Source organism: Rattus rattus, chromosome 9 (genome assembly GCF_011064425.1).
Source record: "Rattus rattus isolate New Zealand chromosome 9, Rrattus_CSIRO_v1, whole genome shotgun sequence".
Taxonomy (NCBI): Eukaryota; Metazoa; Chordata; class Mammalia; order Rodentia; family Muridae; genus Rattus; species Rattus rattus.
In genome coordinates, this window is record NC_046162.1 from 85268245 (window position 1) to 85286521 (window position 18277).

The 18277-nt window shown below is 40.8% G+C and overlaps 1 protein-coding gene across 9 annotated transcripts in view; it reads right to left on the minus strand.

Moving 5' to 3' along the window:
* Bcas3 (BCAS3 microtubule associated cell migration factor) overlaps window positions 1-18277 on the minus strand; it is a 451135-nt gene that overhangs the window by 349942 nt on the left and 82916 nt on the right. For all 9 annotated transcript variants that reach the window (XM_032912992.1, XM_032912993.1, XM_032912987.1 and 6 more), the window contains exons 8-9: window positions 6508-6615; window positions 751-827 (exon numbers count right to left, since the gene is read on the minus strand). In XM_032912992.1, coding sequence (XP_032768883.1) covers window positions 751-827; window positions 6508-6615 — 185 coding nt within the window. The remainder of the gene's footprint in view (window positions 1-750; window positions 828-6507; window positions 6616-18277) is intronic.

Consider the following 18277-nt stretch of genomic DNA (forward strand, 5'->3'; position numbering starts at 1 on the left):
TCGGGGGTAGGATAGGGATTTCCAGAGGGGAAAATGGGAAAGAGGATAACATTTGAAATATAAATAAAGAAAATATTCAATAAAAGAAAAGAAAATGTCCAAATTTTAAAAAAAGGAGACCCATTAAGCTATTTCTGTAAGATATACATATCAGGCTCTTTGGGAAAACAAAGAGAACAAAGAGGGGGGGAAACTATTAATTTAGTTGGCTGTAGGAAAAACAAAATTAAAAACTCCTCTGCCACAGACTCACCAGGGCACTGGACCCCGTTGACATGTCTAGATTGTCTCTGTCCTCTGCAACAGTAATCAAAATAGCTCCCACCTCCCCCTGCCCACTTCAATCTTCTGCCTCTCTTTAAAACCTAGCACTGAATTTGTGTTTGAAAACAGCCTGGAGCTGGATTCTGTGCTAATTAATGAGCTCCTGGCAGCAATGAAAGTCAGGGAGCAAGACAGAGAGAAGTAAAAGCTGCACATGTAATAACCATCACACAGCACAGCCGTATCGCTTTTTTAAGTGTGGCAGCAGCTTCATAAAGACAGGACAGCAAACAGTGAGAGGCACTTTACAAAAAGACCAGGAAAGCACTTTGGTTCTGTAAATTCCTTCCAGAGATCAGAAGCTTCTGAGTAATGGTGCCCACAAGAATCACAGGAGACTGAGGCCAAAACCCATGGCCGACAACATCAAGTCAGCAATGGAAACACGAACGCACAAGACAGGAAGAAAAATGATTCGGTACATACTTGTGACAAAAAATTTTTTTGTGAAAGTACAGCTGTCGAAGGCAGCGATTTTCTCCTGCAGGACTACGACGAGGATCCTAAAATTAGGGAGGAAAAAAACAGAATGAAAACGTGAGTAAATGTGAAATTCTATTAACTGAATCATAAATAATAAATTATACTTTTAAAATAAAACATTTTAATACAGAGTAGAAATATCAGACTCCAAAAATCTAAAAATACAGACAATGATCATTTTCATATAAACAAGGAGAGTGACAGATATGCTACAACTGAGAAGTGGCCTGGGAACAGTTTCATTTTCATATTCTCAAATTAAACAGGCGGCATTGAGAATGAGTAGTATTTACCAGTTGGGTACTTATCAAAAGTAGTGTTCAATGAAATTTAAAGTCAATGGCTTTATGTAATCTATTTCTCTAAAAGATCATAGAGTTTCTCAGCACAGCAAACAAAATCTGAGATATTTGCCATTGAGCATAAGTAAACATTTTTCAATGAGTAAATATATCAGAATTTAGTAACAATCAGCAAAAACAGTAATTTCAGAAAAGAAAGTTTATAAATAATCAGGGGAATAATTTATAAAATAGTGAACATATAATTCAGATCATATTTTAATGTTCTAAGGTAAAATTGCTAAAACACAGCACAAATATTCAAGTAGAGTTAACTATTTCTTGTAGAAATACAAAATCCCAAACTCAATGATTATTTCAAAAAAAATCATCCTTATTACTAGAGAATCCAAATAAACCTTTTTTAAATTTAACATGTAAATCTAATTTACAAATGCTAAATACAAATGATCAAGAAAATAATACGATTTATTGTGCAAAACACAGCAAACAAGTCTTGCAAAATGTAGAAAACTTCATTTGCTGATGCAGAAGAATTCTAAATACTATTACTCCTATTATGCTAATATTACCCAGTTCTATCTGTTGAGAACTCCTCTGTGCTTTGCTAGCTGTTTTACTGTGACTAAGTACATGTCTGTGGAATGCTCTATACACATTTGTGCACATAAGAGACAGAGACACTATCGCCATAAAGTACACAATACAAAACTTCATTTGTGTCCTATCTATAAAGAATGTCCCAAACCCTCTCACATCCTTCCTCAATTCCTCCCACTCCCAGCACCTTACAGAGGTTGTACCAAGGTTTGTGTTGTTCCCTTATGCACAATATCCATCATTTAAGAAAAGCTAAAATAATGAAGCATGCACATAAAAAACAAAAAGCAAACGACAAAAAAAACCCAGAACCCGTTAAGTCAGCAGAACCTTCCCCAGCCAGGTATGGTGAAGCATGCCTGTGATCTCAGCAACCCAAGCAACCCAGCAGGCTGATCAATAGACTGAGAGCATATATATATTATCTGAAGAAAATCAGCAATGATATGAACGCAAAGTCAGACAGACATACACACACAGGATTACCAGAACCAAAGAGAGAGCTCTGAATTCTCTATGTGTGAGGGTTTTGCAGGGGCTTGGGTGTTCTCTCTCCTCTTAAATTCTCTTTTAAAAATTCTTTCTGTGCTGGATGCAACTCGAAACCTTCCCGAATCTAGCAGAAAAACTCCCACTAAGCCACATCATGGTCTTTCATATTTTTTTAATAAAAATTATAAAATCAAGAGACCATGAAACTACAAAATAATCAAGTTAAATCATATGTAAATCAATGTATAAAAACACAAATAATTTCATGTGCCCTATTTAAAAGGCACTTAACACTGTAAAGTGTAAGACTAAGGACACAGAAGACAGGTAAGGCAAGCACTAAGAGCACGCACGTCACTGCGGTACTTGGCGCTAGTCACACAGACAGTGCATGAAGCAGCCACGTAATAAGAAAACATAACCACACGAGACCAATAACAAAAACTCAAAAGAAGCAAATGGGCACTGAAATCAAAAAAGGGAAGAAGGAAGGGGTGGGGCTTTAAGCTCAGAACTTAAAGCCCCTGCTGCATAAACATAGGGGCTGCATTGGAATCCCTACAACTGACAAGAATATTGAAGCCTCTCTGTGACTCTAGCTCCATGGGGAGGAGACAAGAGACCCCAGAGGGAGGTGGCTGCTGAAACTAGCCAGAACGGATAGCCAGAACCGAGCTTCCCAGGTTAACCCTGCCTCTATTATAATGTGCAAACTGTTGGGGATGACTTTAGTTTTAGTCCTCTACTCCGTTGAGTACACATGTTCAGGCACACGAAAACACACACAGACATGCATATATACAAGCACACAATGAGGGAGAGGGAGACAGGCCTGAGGGTGGCAGGGGAGTATGAATATAGCCTGTACTGTCTAGAAAGCCCCCGCCTAAAAAAATACAAACATCAGAGGTTGGGGATTTAGCTCAGTGGTAGAGCACTTGCCTAGCAAGCGCAAGGCCCTGAGTTCAGTCCCCAGCTCCGAAAAAAAGAAAAAAGAAAAGAAAAAAAAAAATACAAACATCAACTTGTGTCATGAGTTCCACCAATCCCAATAAAAGGAATCTACACTTAACAATAGAACTGGCAGGAGTCACGACAGAAAGGAAGGGTGAGCTCACTCCGAACCCATCGGACACTCCAGTTACCACATGGACCAAACACAATTACTACAGACGGCCTAGTGGACAAAGGTCAACAAGGACAGAGATCACATCGAAACCCAAACCAGCAAAATGTAATATTCATGAATAAAACGCTAAATAAATTGTTACCAAATTTTGTACCAAAAAGAATTTTTAATATTAGCTAGCCTGGGATCAGATCCTAGATCTGGCTGCTAAATTACTCTACTTGCCTTTCTCACCCAGGCAGACATAAGAGGTCACTCACTGCACCAATGCACCCCACTCCATCCTGACAGACATTAGAATCACTGTACTGATACACAGTTAATTTTCATCAAGTATAACTAACCAGTGACACTGAAATCACAAAAAGCACCAAAATTAAAACCCCAGTATGTATACAACTCAGAAAAGTTTTACATCTACAAAAAACAGGACACCAGATGGCAAGGAAAAAACTTGTGAGCAGGGAGCAAAAAGGGTGTGACACACGTTACTGTCAACTACAGGCAGAAAGCCACAGGAGAATTTAGAACAGAAAGGACTCAGGATAAATTTTGACACAATAATAAAAGTGGGTGTGCCTGGAGGAATGCAGACATTAAAACAGTATAGACAGTAGGACAGGACGGAAGAGGTATAGTGAGAAGTAATCAAGTTCTGTATTCAAGAGGAAAGAAGAGGTGAGCGGAACAAACATTTGGCCAATGACTTTGGAAGATAGGCTCAGTGAGTTGGATGTAAAGACTGACCTAATACATCTGACTTTGCCACACCCCAGCACGGGATCCTCCCATCCTCCTGTCCTTAAATCACCTTTCTCATGCCCTCGCCTTAACCCCCCAGTAAGGCAGCAAACAGGAGGGCCTGCTCTGTGAACTGCTTGCTGGCACTCTCGCTCTGTTCTAGTCACCTGAGTATGTGAGCAGCCTGACGCTCAGGGTGGAGGATTTCAATTCTGATGGCAGAAAGGAAAATGTATAAGAGCATCAAGAATGTCACAATAGTTGCTGCATTTAAATTATATAATTACTGAAATGACTTCACAGAAACAGTGTTTGCACTTACCTCCCATGCCGTTATAGCACTGGACTGAGGTGAGGAGGATATGACAACGGCAGGTCATTCTTAGAACTCCCTGAATAAACCTCCTTGGGTATAGTCCCAGAAGCGTATACATGAGATGCCTAGTCAGTCCTCAAAAGGCCGAGAGTCCTTGGGGGAAGCGGCCCTGAACAGACAGCGGCTTTGGGTGCGGAGTGCTTGGGAAAGCAGCAGGGTCCTTTGCGTCAGTGCTGCTACCCTGAATCACAGGGCTGTGCTCATCTACCCTCTGTACACTTTTGCCCACCTTTCACACTGCACTAACAAAAGAAGTTTGCATACACAGGCCCATCTCTGCACACATCCCCAGTCTGAGGATTACCTTATGCCATAACCTACACCCTGACCTTATCTGAGTAAACTGAGGTTTGCTCAAATCTACCCTATGCTGATCATCACCATTCCTGACAGCCATCAAGCCTGTCAGCTATATACCTGCCAATCACCTCCTAAAAGGTCTCTTGAACCCTCGTTGCTGATCTCAGCTTTGTCCTGTGCAGTTACTGCCTTTGCTCCTGAATTGTTGTGTAATGTCGCGGTGGTGACTTTGTACACAGCTTTTACAGATCTATGTACTTTCTAAAGAAGCCAGGTCCAGACACAGGCGATCGTGAGCATTTTGGCATAATCAGAAGCTTTTCATGAAGCTCTTGGCAATTTTAAATAGCAATTTATATTGACTTCCTCCCTAACTTAAGCTCAGCAAACAATTTAAATGGAAAAGAGTCAGAGCATGGAAAGTTCCTGGCTGCAAACCATTCCACACACAGTTCTGTGAAGCAGGGTGAACACAGTGTTCTGTTACAGTTCACTAAGTGTTACTTCTGAGTCTACAGTGTGCAGAGTCTGCCCTTGAGTTCGAGTGTACTCACGAATATCAGGTCTGCAGACATCCTCCCTTTTGTTTTCAGTGCAGAAAACTGATTCAGGGCCTCCCACACACAAAATAAAAATTTCTTATGCCTGATGTTTTGGGCTTTTTTGCATATGTAAGATTCATTTATTCACATCCATTGTGTGAATGTGGGTTAGCATGAACATATCAGAACGTGTGTGTAGAGCTCAAAAGACAGCCTCAGATGTCCTTCCTCATGCTCCGCCTCCTTAGAGGCATCTTGGACCCAGACTCGTTAGCCCATGAGCCTCCCCAGATGCTGATGGCCCTGCCTCCTACCTTGCCTTAGGAGTGTCAGGGTGACAGGTACCTGTGGGTCCTCCCTGAATGCTCAGGGTTTGAATTCCAGGAGCTTTTTCTCACAAAGCCACTTCCCAACCTTATGTGTTTGCTCTTAGTGACAGAGGATTTACACCTTGTACCTCAGACTCTGATCAAGATATTTTCTCATCCGACAAGTTCAGCCTTCTCTCATGTGAAGCAAAGTGCTGCACAGACTGAATCCTTAAGATTCTCCTCTAACAGCTTGAATAAAAATGTTACTATTACTAGACTTCACATAGCTTAATCTACATTTGAATATTTCCTCACAATTTCAAAGAAAAAAATTAACCACAATGAGTGTTGTGAAATGTTAAGGAATAAAAATATATTAAATCAAGAGGCAAACTATGGTGGTACATGCCTAAAATCCCAACACTGAGGACACTAAGCCAAGAGGATAACAAGATCAAGGCCAGCCTGGGTAACCTGGCAAGACTTTGTAACAAAATAATATAAAATTAGAGAGGGCAGCCCAATCCTCGAACTAAGTATTATTCTCAAACTAATACTTAAGGGCTCAGGCTGAAGTTTCAAGGATGAGTATCTGTATATGCAACGACCAAGTTTGACCTCAGCACTGAAAATGAAGAGACACGCCCCATTCCAATACTTGATTTCCGGTACTCTTAGGAACACAGCCTACAATCCTCCATTTTGTTGTTCATATAAATTCCACTCATATCTCTCTACACTGAATCACAACTCAAGGCTAGGTCAGGAGGCTGGAAAGTACTCAATGTGAAATCTTAACTGTTTCACTGGAAAGAAATTTGAATTTTTTTCAATGACGAAATCACATGCCTTCTACATGTCAAGGAGGCACATTACAATTTGAAAATAAACATATGAAAAAACTTACCGCTTATTACAATGAAGATCATAAATGGGCGTTTTAAACTGAATGGACTTGACCATCTCCCCCGTACGAAGTGAGTACAGATCCACACAGCAGTATGGTGGCGTCGTGCTAAAAAACACACATTACATTAAGTTAAAGAGAAAAGACAGCACAATAAACATTTTCTTAGCACATGATACCAAGAAATACATTCAGTGGTTATCACACAAAATAAAAATAATACAGCCAGGCAACTCATTTGTTAAAATGTGGCATTTGGCCCAGGAGGGTGACCCAAGCTTTTATTCCCAGCACTCCAGAGGCAGAGGCAGGCAGGTTCCCTATGAGTTCCAGGTCAGGAATGATTGGAGAATTAATACAGTGAAGTAGAACATTATGGTTTTATAAATAGATTAGTAGCAAGTTCATGGTAAGAAATGTTTCCTAAATTTGATTAAAGAATTAAAATGATCTCAAAATAAACAAATAAAATTGGTATATAATGTATATGAATGTAAAATACTGCAGAGTATGATGAAAACTCAGTTTCCAGGAAAGAATGCTGCCTGATTTACAGAAAACCTGGTTTGTGAGTATAAAGCTCAAAGCGTGAAAAGAAAGCACAGAAGGTGTCCTGCACCTTAAAGACACCTGCTGGGGTTGATGTGTTCTTGCCACAAGCCCAGCAACCTGAGCTCCATCCCAGGTGTCTCTAACCTACATCTACACCCTATACCCCAAGTGACCTAGGATACCACACACACACACACACACACACACACACACACACACACACACACACACTTAAAATTGTAAAACAATTATCATTTTAAAGCACAAAAATCATACTTAGTAAGATCCACTAATAACTGGCTTCCTCTCCATTTAAAATGCACAAGAGCTCAGAGACTGCAGGCAGCAGTGTGGTGCAGAGCACTAAGTGGGCTGGACAGCACCTGGTGTTGGGGAAATGCTGTTCCCCATGAGGTGTTGGGGAAATGCTGTTCCCCATGTGGTGTTGGGGAAATGCTGTTCCCCATGAGGTGTTGGGGAAATGCTGTTCCCCATGTGGTGTTGGGGAAATGCTGTTCCCCATGAGGTGTTGGGGAAATGCTGTTCCCCATGTGGTGTTGGGGAAATGCTGTTCCCCATGAGGTGTTGGGGAAATGCTGTTCCCCATGAGATGTTGGGGAAATGCTGTTCCCCATGAGGTGTTGGGGAAATGCTGTTCCCCATGAGATGTTGGGGAAATGCTGTTCCCCATGACAGTAATATTACCTTGCAAGTACACAGAGCAACTGAGGAGAGAGAAATCTTCTCAAATCCTGAACTTTAGTTTCTAAAATTAACAAAACTAAAGTATTACACCCAAGGTTAATCTGAACCTCTATTGCTAAGGGGCCAAGTTAGCAGCCAATGAAACTAGATGGGGGGGGGGGGCAGTGTACCATTCCCAGTGAAGTGCTCAAGGCAGTGGAAGTGTTGGATACTGGAATTCTAACCACTTCACTAGCCCCATTCAAACGATTCTTTTCTAAAATTCCCAGATAGGTGGAAAATGCCTCAAAGCTAAGCTTCAGTGCTAACTGAACTAACAGGACAACACTGTAAACAATGTACACACTGGGGAACCACCTCACCATTAGTAAGAAGTAGTAATCCTCTCAGGTGAGAGCACTTTATTAATTCACGAGGCAGCCGAAATCTCCCTGTCAATGATGTTACATGTGCTTGCCCCACACTCTCTCTTGTTCAGTGATATCTTTTGAAAAACCTTGCCCATCTGTGTGGAAGCCAGCAATGGCAGTCTTGATTCTATTTACAGAGCGCTGAAGAGAAGGTTCTCACTGCACTCTGGGTCAATGTCTCTCATGACTTGCTACGCTGCAGTACAAGTTCTCCTTTGCACTGCACGCACCGCAGAAGCCATGCTGTAGGAGCGGGAGACCGTGGGCCGGGTTCTACAAAGCGCAGACAGATTGGCCCGGTGTTTTGGCCACTAGAACAGAACTATGACCTCACATCAACATTAAGCTGACTTTTAAAGAAACCCAAGGATATAACTAGCTCATTTCAAATGAAGGGCTAAGTCTATAGGAAAAACAGAAGAGATACAACTAAATTAGCAAATGAATGCATAAAATCCTCTGACTCATGCCAGAGACGCTGTGTTTTAACACACATGTATCAAAATGAACAAGAAATATCTGTATTTTTGTTATAAATACAGTGATAAATGTAATTTGGCTCAATTGAATTACTCCTTATATAAATGAGGTGTTTTATAGTAAGTCACAAAGCAAACAATCAGTTAGCAGTTGTATATAATGGAAATTGTATCCATAATGGAAGTTATTAATATATTATAGGGAAAGGCCTAATTTTTGTGTATTATAATAGCCAAAGGAATGGAATTTCTTGCTATTTCAGTGAGAAACATTGAGTATGTCTAGTTAAAGACCAAGGCTTTTTTCCTTTCTAATGAAAAAGCTTTCTTTAAGAGTAATTGCAAATCACAGGAAAACAAGAAACCCCTCGATGACACACTATTGAAAATATAATGAATACAGAAGACAGCCATCAATAAGAAGCCAGCAACATTATCATCTAAATGAATGTATAGCTGAAATTAGCCTAGTCAAGCAAAAGTAACTGTACTTAGCAACTCTGAATAATCACAAACAATAAAGCCAGGCCTAAGTTCTCAAATTCAGAACTGACTGCGAAAACCTACCAGCTCTGTTCCCCACAGCCTTTCTTTCATGTCCTCCTTGTTAATTAAGCGTTCCCAGTATAACTTCTGTGTGTTGACTCTTATGTGAACTTGACACAGCTAGAGTCAGCTGAGAGGTGGAAACCACAACTGAGAAAATGGCCCCATGAGATCAGGCTGTAGGCAAGCCTGCAGAGTATTTTCTAATGAGTGATTGATGTGGAAGGACCCAGCCTACTGCGAGTGGGGTCATCCCTGGGGTGGTGGTCCTGGGTTCTATAAGAAAGCAGACTGAGGAAGCTAGAAAGAAGCACTCCTCCTCTATGGCCTCTGCAGCAGCTCCTACTTCAGGGTTCTGCCCTGACTTCGGAGGTAAACCTTTCCTCTCAACTTCCCTTTGGTCTTTGTCTCAACAATAGAAACCCCTGCTGTGTTGAGGCTCGGGCTGTTCAATAGGGAATACAGCAAATGTTCAAAACCACTGAACTGAGAACGCCCCCGCTGAGAAAATAAAACTGGAAGAGCTTGAAGAGGCAATGTGTAAATGGAGACCTGGGACTAAGCCACTGTAAAGTTCCAGAGGGAAGCAAAGACTCTATCAGGCCATTTGTGTGCAGAATGTGGTTTCTGGTCAGCTTGAGTTGACAACACAGCTGTGACTGACAGACTGGAATCACTGAAGTAAAACCTTCGCTTTCTGCAGCAACATGTGGGTCCCGACACCTTTAGGAGTCACATACCAGATAAGAGTAGCAAAATTACAGTTATGAAGCAGCAGTGGAATAATTTTACGGTTGGAGGTCACCACGACATACAGAACTGTGTTAAAGGGTCACAGCGTTACAAAGGTCGAGAACCGCTGCTTTACAGGGACAACTGATGCTGTTCAGATGGAGCTAAGAAATCAGTTGGGATGGTGACCAAGAAGAGAACAGCATCCTCGAGGTGAAATCTGCTGGGAAGTTGTCCTCTTGAGTTAGCACACATAGAGAGGAGCAGCTGAGGCTCAGCGCCACCTGGGAGGGTGGGAATCCTGAGGAGAGCCCAGAGGTGGCAACTGCTTAAAGTGCAGTGTGGCATCAGCAAGAAATCACAGCATTTTGGAGATGCCAGTACCATGGGGTGACCACAAAGTACAGCAGCTACAGAACAGTGGTGCCTGTCTGACCCAGAAAGACAGGATGTGTATGCTGCAGACGGCGGGGCCAAAGAACTGACCCAAGCCCTTTGGAAGAGTCCAGAAGATTGTAAGTAAATTCCAGAGAAATGAGACACTTGAGTGATTTACACTACTAGAGTTTGGTTTTCCCTTATTCAGATTGTGACTGTGCCCTAGTTCTTCCCTCCTGAAGTAAGGACGTATTTAGCTTATTTTTTAATTTAAAAGAGCCCACAGTTAAGAGATTGTGAATTTTTTTAAGATTTATTTATTATTATGTATAAGTACACTGTAGCTATCTTCAGACACACCAGAAGAGGGCACCAAGATCCTATTACAGATGGTTGTGAGCCACCATGTGGTTGCTGGGATTTGAACTCAGGACCTCTGGAAGAGCAGTGAGCTTAACCACTGAGCCATCTCTCCAGTCCAAGATCGTGGATTTTTAAAAGATATTTTGGATTTTAAAAGACTAGTGTTTGAATTGATAAAAACCATGGGACTTTTAAGTTGTAATATGTTTTATATTTATGATAATTACTGAACTGAGGTATTGGGAATGAACCAAAAAAAGAAAAGGTAATGTTATATGAAGTGTTGTGTATCAAGTTGTCATGCTAAGACACTGTCTGTCAGCATTCACTGTGTCACTGCATGTGTTTTCATGGACGATCTTTGCGAGGCTTCCTAACTAGCCCAGCAACCCAGCATGGTGGAAATTTCTGTATTTTCAGTACTTGGGAGGCTAAGTCAGGAGGATGACCTGGAATTAAGGGTTAGCCTGGGCAATAGAGTGAGGTCCAGATCCAACTGGGCTTCAGTGAGATCCTGCCTTAAAAACAGCAAAAAGTAAGTAAATAATGAAAAATGAATGAATAAAAAGAATGTTTTTAATCAACTAGTCAGAGATCTTGTCTCAAAACAATAAAATGAGCACAACGTAATCTAACTAGATGGGGCATAATCTTAAAAGTAAAAATAAAGAAGGAAAAAAACTCTCAGTAAAAGCCACCGGAAATCTGGTACACACGTGTTGGTGGTGTCAATGATTTTGAAATGGCCTCCATATGATTCTGTTGAGCGTACCTAATGTATATGCTTGTGTACACCTACTACTTATGCGTGTGCACATGTGTGCATACCTGCATGTGGAAACCAAAGGTCACTGTTGGATGTCTACCTCAATCGCTCTCCCCCATTATGTCTGCAGGACAGTCTCTCAGTGAACTCACGGCTCACCGATTTGGCTAGCCTACATGCCAGTGAGCACCAAGAATAAGCTTGCCTCTAATTCTCACCCTGGTACTTCACCATGCTTCTACATGGGTCTTCACATTTACACAACAAGCACTTTATCTACTGAGCCATCACCTCAACCCTGTGGTACTATTTTGAAAGCTGTGGGGACTAGAGTCATTAGCAGGTGTGCCTTTGAAAAGTATTTATTCCTCATTCTGGCCTTGGGTCTGAGCTTGCTGGTGGTCGGAGGTGAAGACTCACATGCTCCCACTACTGACTGTCCCGCCACCACAGATGCAGCACTTAACCATGCCCTCCCTGCCAGAGGCTGAAATCCCTCAGCTGACACGAGCCTCTAAGCAGCTTCCGGCAGGTGTGAAACAGTGCAAAAGTAACTTCCATGGGTGGGAATCGAAAATGGTGGATCGACTGTGAGAAACAGGTTGGCAGATCCTCAAACAGTATCATCTGAGGTCTGACAACTCCACTCCTAGGCATACACCCAGGAAAAGTGAAAGCATATGTCTACGCAAATGTTGGTACATTAATACCCACAATGGCATTATTCATAATAACCAAAGTGGGAGCACACTCATGGCCATAACACAGATAAACTATGGGATAAGCACAGACAAGATTACTCTACAATAAAGGAAAAAGTACCGACACGTTCTGCCATGTGGATGAACCTCAAGAACATTACGCTAAACGAAAGAAGCAGAGACTTGAATAGTCTCATTGTATAGAAATCCATTTGTCTAAGGTGTCCTGAAGGGGTAAATCCATTGAGACAAGAGCAGGTGGGGGCTGCCTTGACCAGAGGGAGGCGGAAATGAGGAGTGACTTCGTCTGGGTGTGTTTCCTTCAGTGTGAGGAACTGCTCTGCAACAGCTCCAATCAACTACAGTTTAGCAGGGAAGTTGCTTCTCATGAATTCAATTTTAGCAAAGGAAAGCAGGCACTGTTCATGCCTGACAGTAATATAAAATAAATAAGCCACAGAGCTAATGAAAGCAACAGAGACGAGGGGCGGACATAATGGCAAGTGCTTCAGTACTAGGGAAGACACGGACAGCTGGACCAGAAACAGAACTGCAAGACATGAGGAAAAACCTAGTATATTATATACTAGATTTCAGCATGACAATCAAAAGGGAACCACAGGAGAGAGGAATTGTAAGTCAGAAGGATCTACGGAAGGCCATATGGAAACCTACTCCCACAATCCAATGCAAACTTAAATCCCAGGACAAGACACGGTAACGTATGTCTTTATTCCCAGCCCTTAGACAGACAGGCAGATCTCTATGAGTTTGAATGGGGCCAAGAGCTACACTGTAAGATCCTGTCATTTTAAAAGTTATATACATACCTAAATAAACAAGAGGGGCTAATGTACATATGATACAAAAAAGGACAGGGGTAAAATTCTGGTTAAAGGATGGGGCCAGAGGGATAAGAGTAAGAAGAGAGATCCAGAGGCGGACCCCTACATGAGAGCACAAGGTAGGTCCCAGAAGACATGAGTTGTTAATGACCAGTCATAGAAACCTTCCTATGCATTATTGGTCAGGAAGGAACCAGAGGCTGTTGCCAATGCTCTCAGTTACCACCATAAATAGATAACAAGTGACCCTATTACCAATGATACCACACACTTTGGCTGCATGACATAAAGAATTCAATCTCAAACAAGCAGGAAATGTCCAACCTGCTGGCTATCTCTCAATACTAACCCACCAAGCACAATGGTGGCATGACTGCTGGTAACCAACAACTTTCTGATTACATTTGAAGCCTGTTCCCAGGGAGGGAATTCCTGCTTGGTTCTGTTAACCTGGTCAAAAGTTCATAGCCCTAGAGGTGCTGGGGAGAAACAAGCTTTGGCATGTCAGACTGCCTTCTAAATGCTTATGTTTAAATCTTAATACACTGCTTTCAAAGTTTCCAACCTGGGCATGGTTAAGGCAGTGATTGTCCATTTGTGCACTTAAGAACTGTGTCTAGAACACAATACGCTGTGAAGAAACTCTGTAGGAAGGAAGTACTGCTGAGTAAGATGTGATGCCCGTGAGGAAGAGTCAGAGTGTGGGAACAGCTAGATCGTCTGTGGAATTACATCACTCAAAATTCTCACTGCTTCAGAGCACCCATGCCCAGATGGAAAACCTACAGGGCACTGCAGCTCCTGATAGGCAGATTTAAAATGCCTACAGAAGGAGGTGTGCACAAGGCTGTATTTTAAGTAAACAAACTACACTGAGAAAAATACATTTGCAGCATCCTGGAGTTTGTCCTCACACCCCAAAAGGCTCTCACCAGACTCATTTTGAGGGGCCAAAGGATGGGTGTGGAAAGTCCCCATGAAGGCACTGCACATACCTAGTCTAGGCACTACAAGTAGCCTGTAGATCATAGGACAACAGCGTCTTCCAGAATTGTTTAGGGAAAATAAACTAAGTTAAAAATTCCCCACCAGATGAATCTTGGACATGCTGACTGCAGCCTATCAAGCTATGAAGAACACCTAAGCCAAGATGGACTCCTCTCACAGAAGTAATAAGAGTAACTCTGAACTGACTAATAGGAAGCCAGCATTAGCACTAGGTAACCACGCAGTGTTCCCTATTCTGAACAAAATAATCTCTAGATGCGCTTCGATCTCCAGTGGGGGCAGAGGTCTTACAGTGATGTCCAGCAACATTCAAATCCGTGTTATTAAGCTACTTCAAGAACACAGGGACATGGTGAATATGCTTGTTCAGATGACTGTATTTGATGAGTATACAAATAAGTTTATACCTAATAACTCATCAAATAATATTAATAAACACTATTTTAGAAATAAAATTTACGGGGTTGGGGATTTAGCTCAGTGGTAGAACACTTGCCTGGCAAGCGCAAGGCCCTGGGTTCGGTCCCCAGCTCCGAAAAAAAGGAAAAAAAAAAAAAAAGAAATAAAATTTACTCTAAAACGTACCTAAGCAGACTTACATCATTCAAGCTATTTTGAAAAATACTGACTTTTTTTCCTATGCACATTTACTGTAACAATAAAGACAATTTCCAAAGGAAACTGAATCACTGAGCACCAAGCGATTCCACCTTGCTTGTTACTGTTTATCATGGATGCCAGGAATTAAACCTGCATTCTAGAGCACACGACACAGGAACTCTACACAGACCAAACTCACAACACAGCAAACGATTGTCATCCAAAGCCATTTTACTTTTTGAAAGTCATACCAGCAACATATTATCAATGAATTGATGAAGTTAATTGGTTCAATAATTTTATCAAACATATATGAGATAACATTTAGATAAGTTGTACACACTAAAATATACTGGTAGTTTCCAGTTTGAATTAAAAACTATGGTGAGGATAAGTCAAAGAACCCACAATGGGAAAAGACCAAAAGCTGGAAATTCATAGGAGTTCAAACTAAGCACACTGTAGACTTGAGCATTCTTGTGCAATAATTTTTCTCAGAAGGCTTGATAATCTATTCTCTAGGTCATAAACTAGGCTTTAAGAATTCACAGAACAAGGAATCACTAAGACTGCAAACAATATTATTGTGTTGAGGACCTCAGCATTTTTCTTCTATATATGAGGTAATCCGTGGTAACTAATACTATACCTTCAAATTTTAAATACTGCCCAAAGAAGGAGCAGTAGACAGATGTAGAAGGGACTAAGCCTAAGAAAGAGGACACGCAAGACAGACAGCTCAGCAAGCAAAGGCATTAGCCACCAAGCCAGGTAACCTCATGTCAATGCCGGGACATGAATGACAAAGGGGGACAAACAACTCCCAAAAGTTGTGTTCGGCCACTATGTATGTTCTAAGGCACATGTGTCCCAACACAAGTGCACATACAATTAATAGACAAAGAGATAAAAATTAATCATTTAAAGCATGATGGGAAATAGGAATGATGACTAATTGCATATTAAATTTAATTCCTAAATTCAATAAAATACATAAATTTTATCTCGAGCCTACTTTTGAATTAAAAGGACACTGTGACTCTTGTTTGACAGTCAGGTATCATGAGAGTCACAGTCATGTTACAACCTGGAACATGTTTTCAAAATAGCTTTTAAAAAAATGGAACACAGGGGCTGGGGATTTAGCTCAGTGGTAGAGCGCTTACCTAGGAAGCGCAAGGCCCTGGGTTCGGTCCCCAGCTCCGAAAAAAAGAACCAAAAAAAAAAAAAAAAAAAATGGAACACAATGACCATCAAAATAATGCCAAGTGAAATATGGCTTTTATGATTTCAAAATCCTAAACATTAATACCAGTTCCTTTACAAAGACCATCATTATTTCCATTCATGATATTTAACATATTGAAACAAAATTAGGAAAAGTGCAACAAAGTATCTGAGAAAGTGACATTTTCCAAGAATGTGCAATGTTTAAGAAAAATACAAAATAGCAAAGACATTTAAAATCTACCAGGAATTGTAAGAAGCATGGAAACACTTATTTTTAAATAGGAAAAAGCTGCACAGTCTTCAACATGTGTTACTAAATCTAATCCCTTAAATGCAAGGGAAACTGTGATAGCATTATAGTATTGTATTCTGCTACAGAGCTTGAAGAACAAAAGCTTGTTGGTCTTTATTAACTAGTACTTTAAAAAAGGAAAATGGAAACAGCACATTAAAAGCTGAGACTCTGATTAGCTTACTTAATAATTCTTTATTCTCTGAGTAAGACCTAAGGACTCCAAAACCTGCTAATAAGGATGCTGTCACAGGGAAGGCTCAAGCCAAGGAGTGAGCAACGCCATCTCCACACACAATCAGGAGAGAGCTAGAAGTGAAGCCAGAGTCAAGACAGTCATTCTCAGTTTTGTTTTGAAAAGAGGGGTTCTATGTTACCCTCTATGTAGACCACCTGTGACTCCCATGTACTGGATTTAAAAGCAGTCATACCTGGATTCTGAAAGTTTTCAGGAAACAACTTGGTGCCACAGATGGAGGACCACCACACACACACACACACACACACACACACACACACACACACACACACACACACACAGAGGAATACAAGTATTACATACCAATTATATGTATGCTATGTCCATTAAATAATATTAACATATAAATATAAAATATAGCACATTTTAAAAACCTTTTATCCAATTTTAGACCAATGAAGTGCAAGTAAAATATTACATATACAGCAGGAAGGCGCAAACAAGAGTAGTTAGGAAATTGATACTGTGACTAAGATGTGCATCACTGTAGTCTTTCTGTTCACTTTAAAGCATTTCTGACCCATGAGTCCATGCATTACATAATGAATTTCAACTGAGTAAGCAAGGGAGACAACTTGCAAACAGTGCTGAGGATGCCTGCTGATGAAAAGCCCCAACATTCTGAAGAGCGATGAATGAGGCGAGTTCAAGCTGCTCCATCAAATAACTGCTACCAAGTGGACATGTTTTATCTTATGCAGAAGTTATTAAAGCATCCTCAGTGATAGAATGTAATCAAACAGATTAAACAAATCCAGTTAGTACCATTTGTACATATCTCAGATTCATAGGGCCTTACACTAAACTGTGGACTTAGAGAGAGCAGGACTTCTCTGTTTTTTGTTAGACATAGTACTTACTGCTCACTGAAACAATGAGGACTGTTTTATATGAGTTGGAAGGATTAATGTTGTCTTAGAAGACTTCAGCTGCTCTGTCTGACACATTTCTGGCCATAGCATACCACTACACTTTCATCCTAACTCACAAACACTACAGTACACCAGCAAGAGGGGCCCTGATATGAACTACCCACCACACCACCCATTATCAAGAAAACGCCCCACAGACCGGCCTACACACCAGTCTGATGGAGGTATTGTCTCAGTTCAGATTCCAATTCCACATGGCACTAGCTTATGCTAGGCTGACAACAAGCTAGCCAGCACAACCTTCGATTCACTTTTTTTTTTTTTTTCAAATTGCCTTTCAAATAAATTTCTCTTTTTGCTGGGCATGGCAGTAAATGCCTGGAGTCGAAGCACTTAAGCTGAGGCTAGGTAATCCCAGGTAAAGGCCATCCTGAGCTACATAGTAAGATGATCTCTCAAAAAATCAGTAAATACAGCACATTCTTTAAAGATCTATTTTGAAGCCTACCTTAGAACCGATGAACAAATGAAGTCAAGATAGACGCTCTGTAAATTTCCACCTATGAAACAATTACCCTGATGTCTTAAATCCTCCACTGGTGATCCTGGCTTCTCTCCTAAATCTTCTGATATTCTACATTCAAGCTAAGCATGAAAGCTGTGCACCTGAATGGCCCCAGATATCACTATAAATCTTTACATGTATTATCTCTTTAATTCTTACCATAATCCTACAAATGGTAAAATTTTATAGAACTCTTTGCTTTAATAATACATTCATTCATCACTGAGAACTGTGATAATTCTCTATCTAATATCATGAAAATTACTTCTGACCACAGCATATTATTTTAGTTCCTCAATATGGACTATTTATTTAAATGGCTGACATTCATTTAATGGTGACAGACATAGCAAAACATTTATTCATAAAAAGACTAAACTTGTAGATTGGCCATGATGGTGTATGCCTATAATCCTAGACCTTGGGAGACTGAGGCAGGAGGAGTACTCTAAATCTGGGGCTACCCT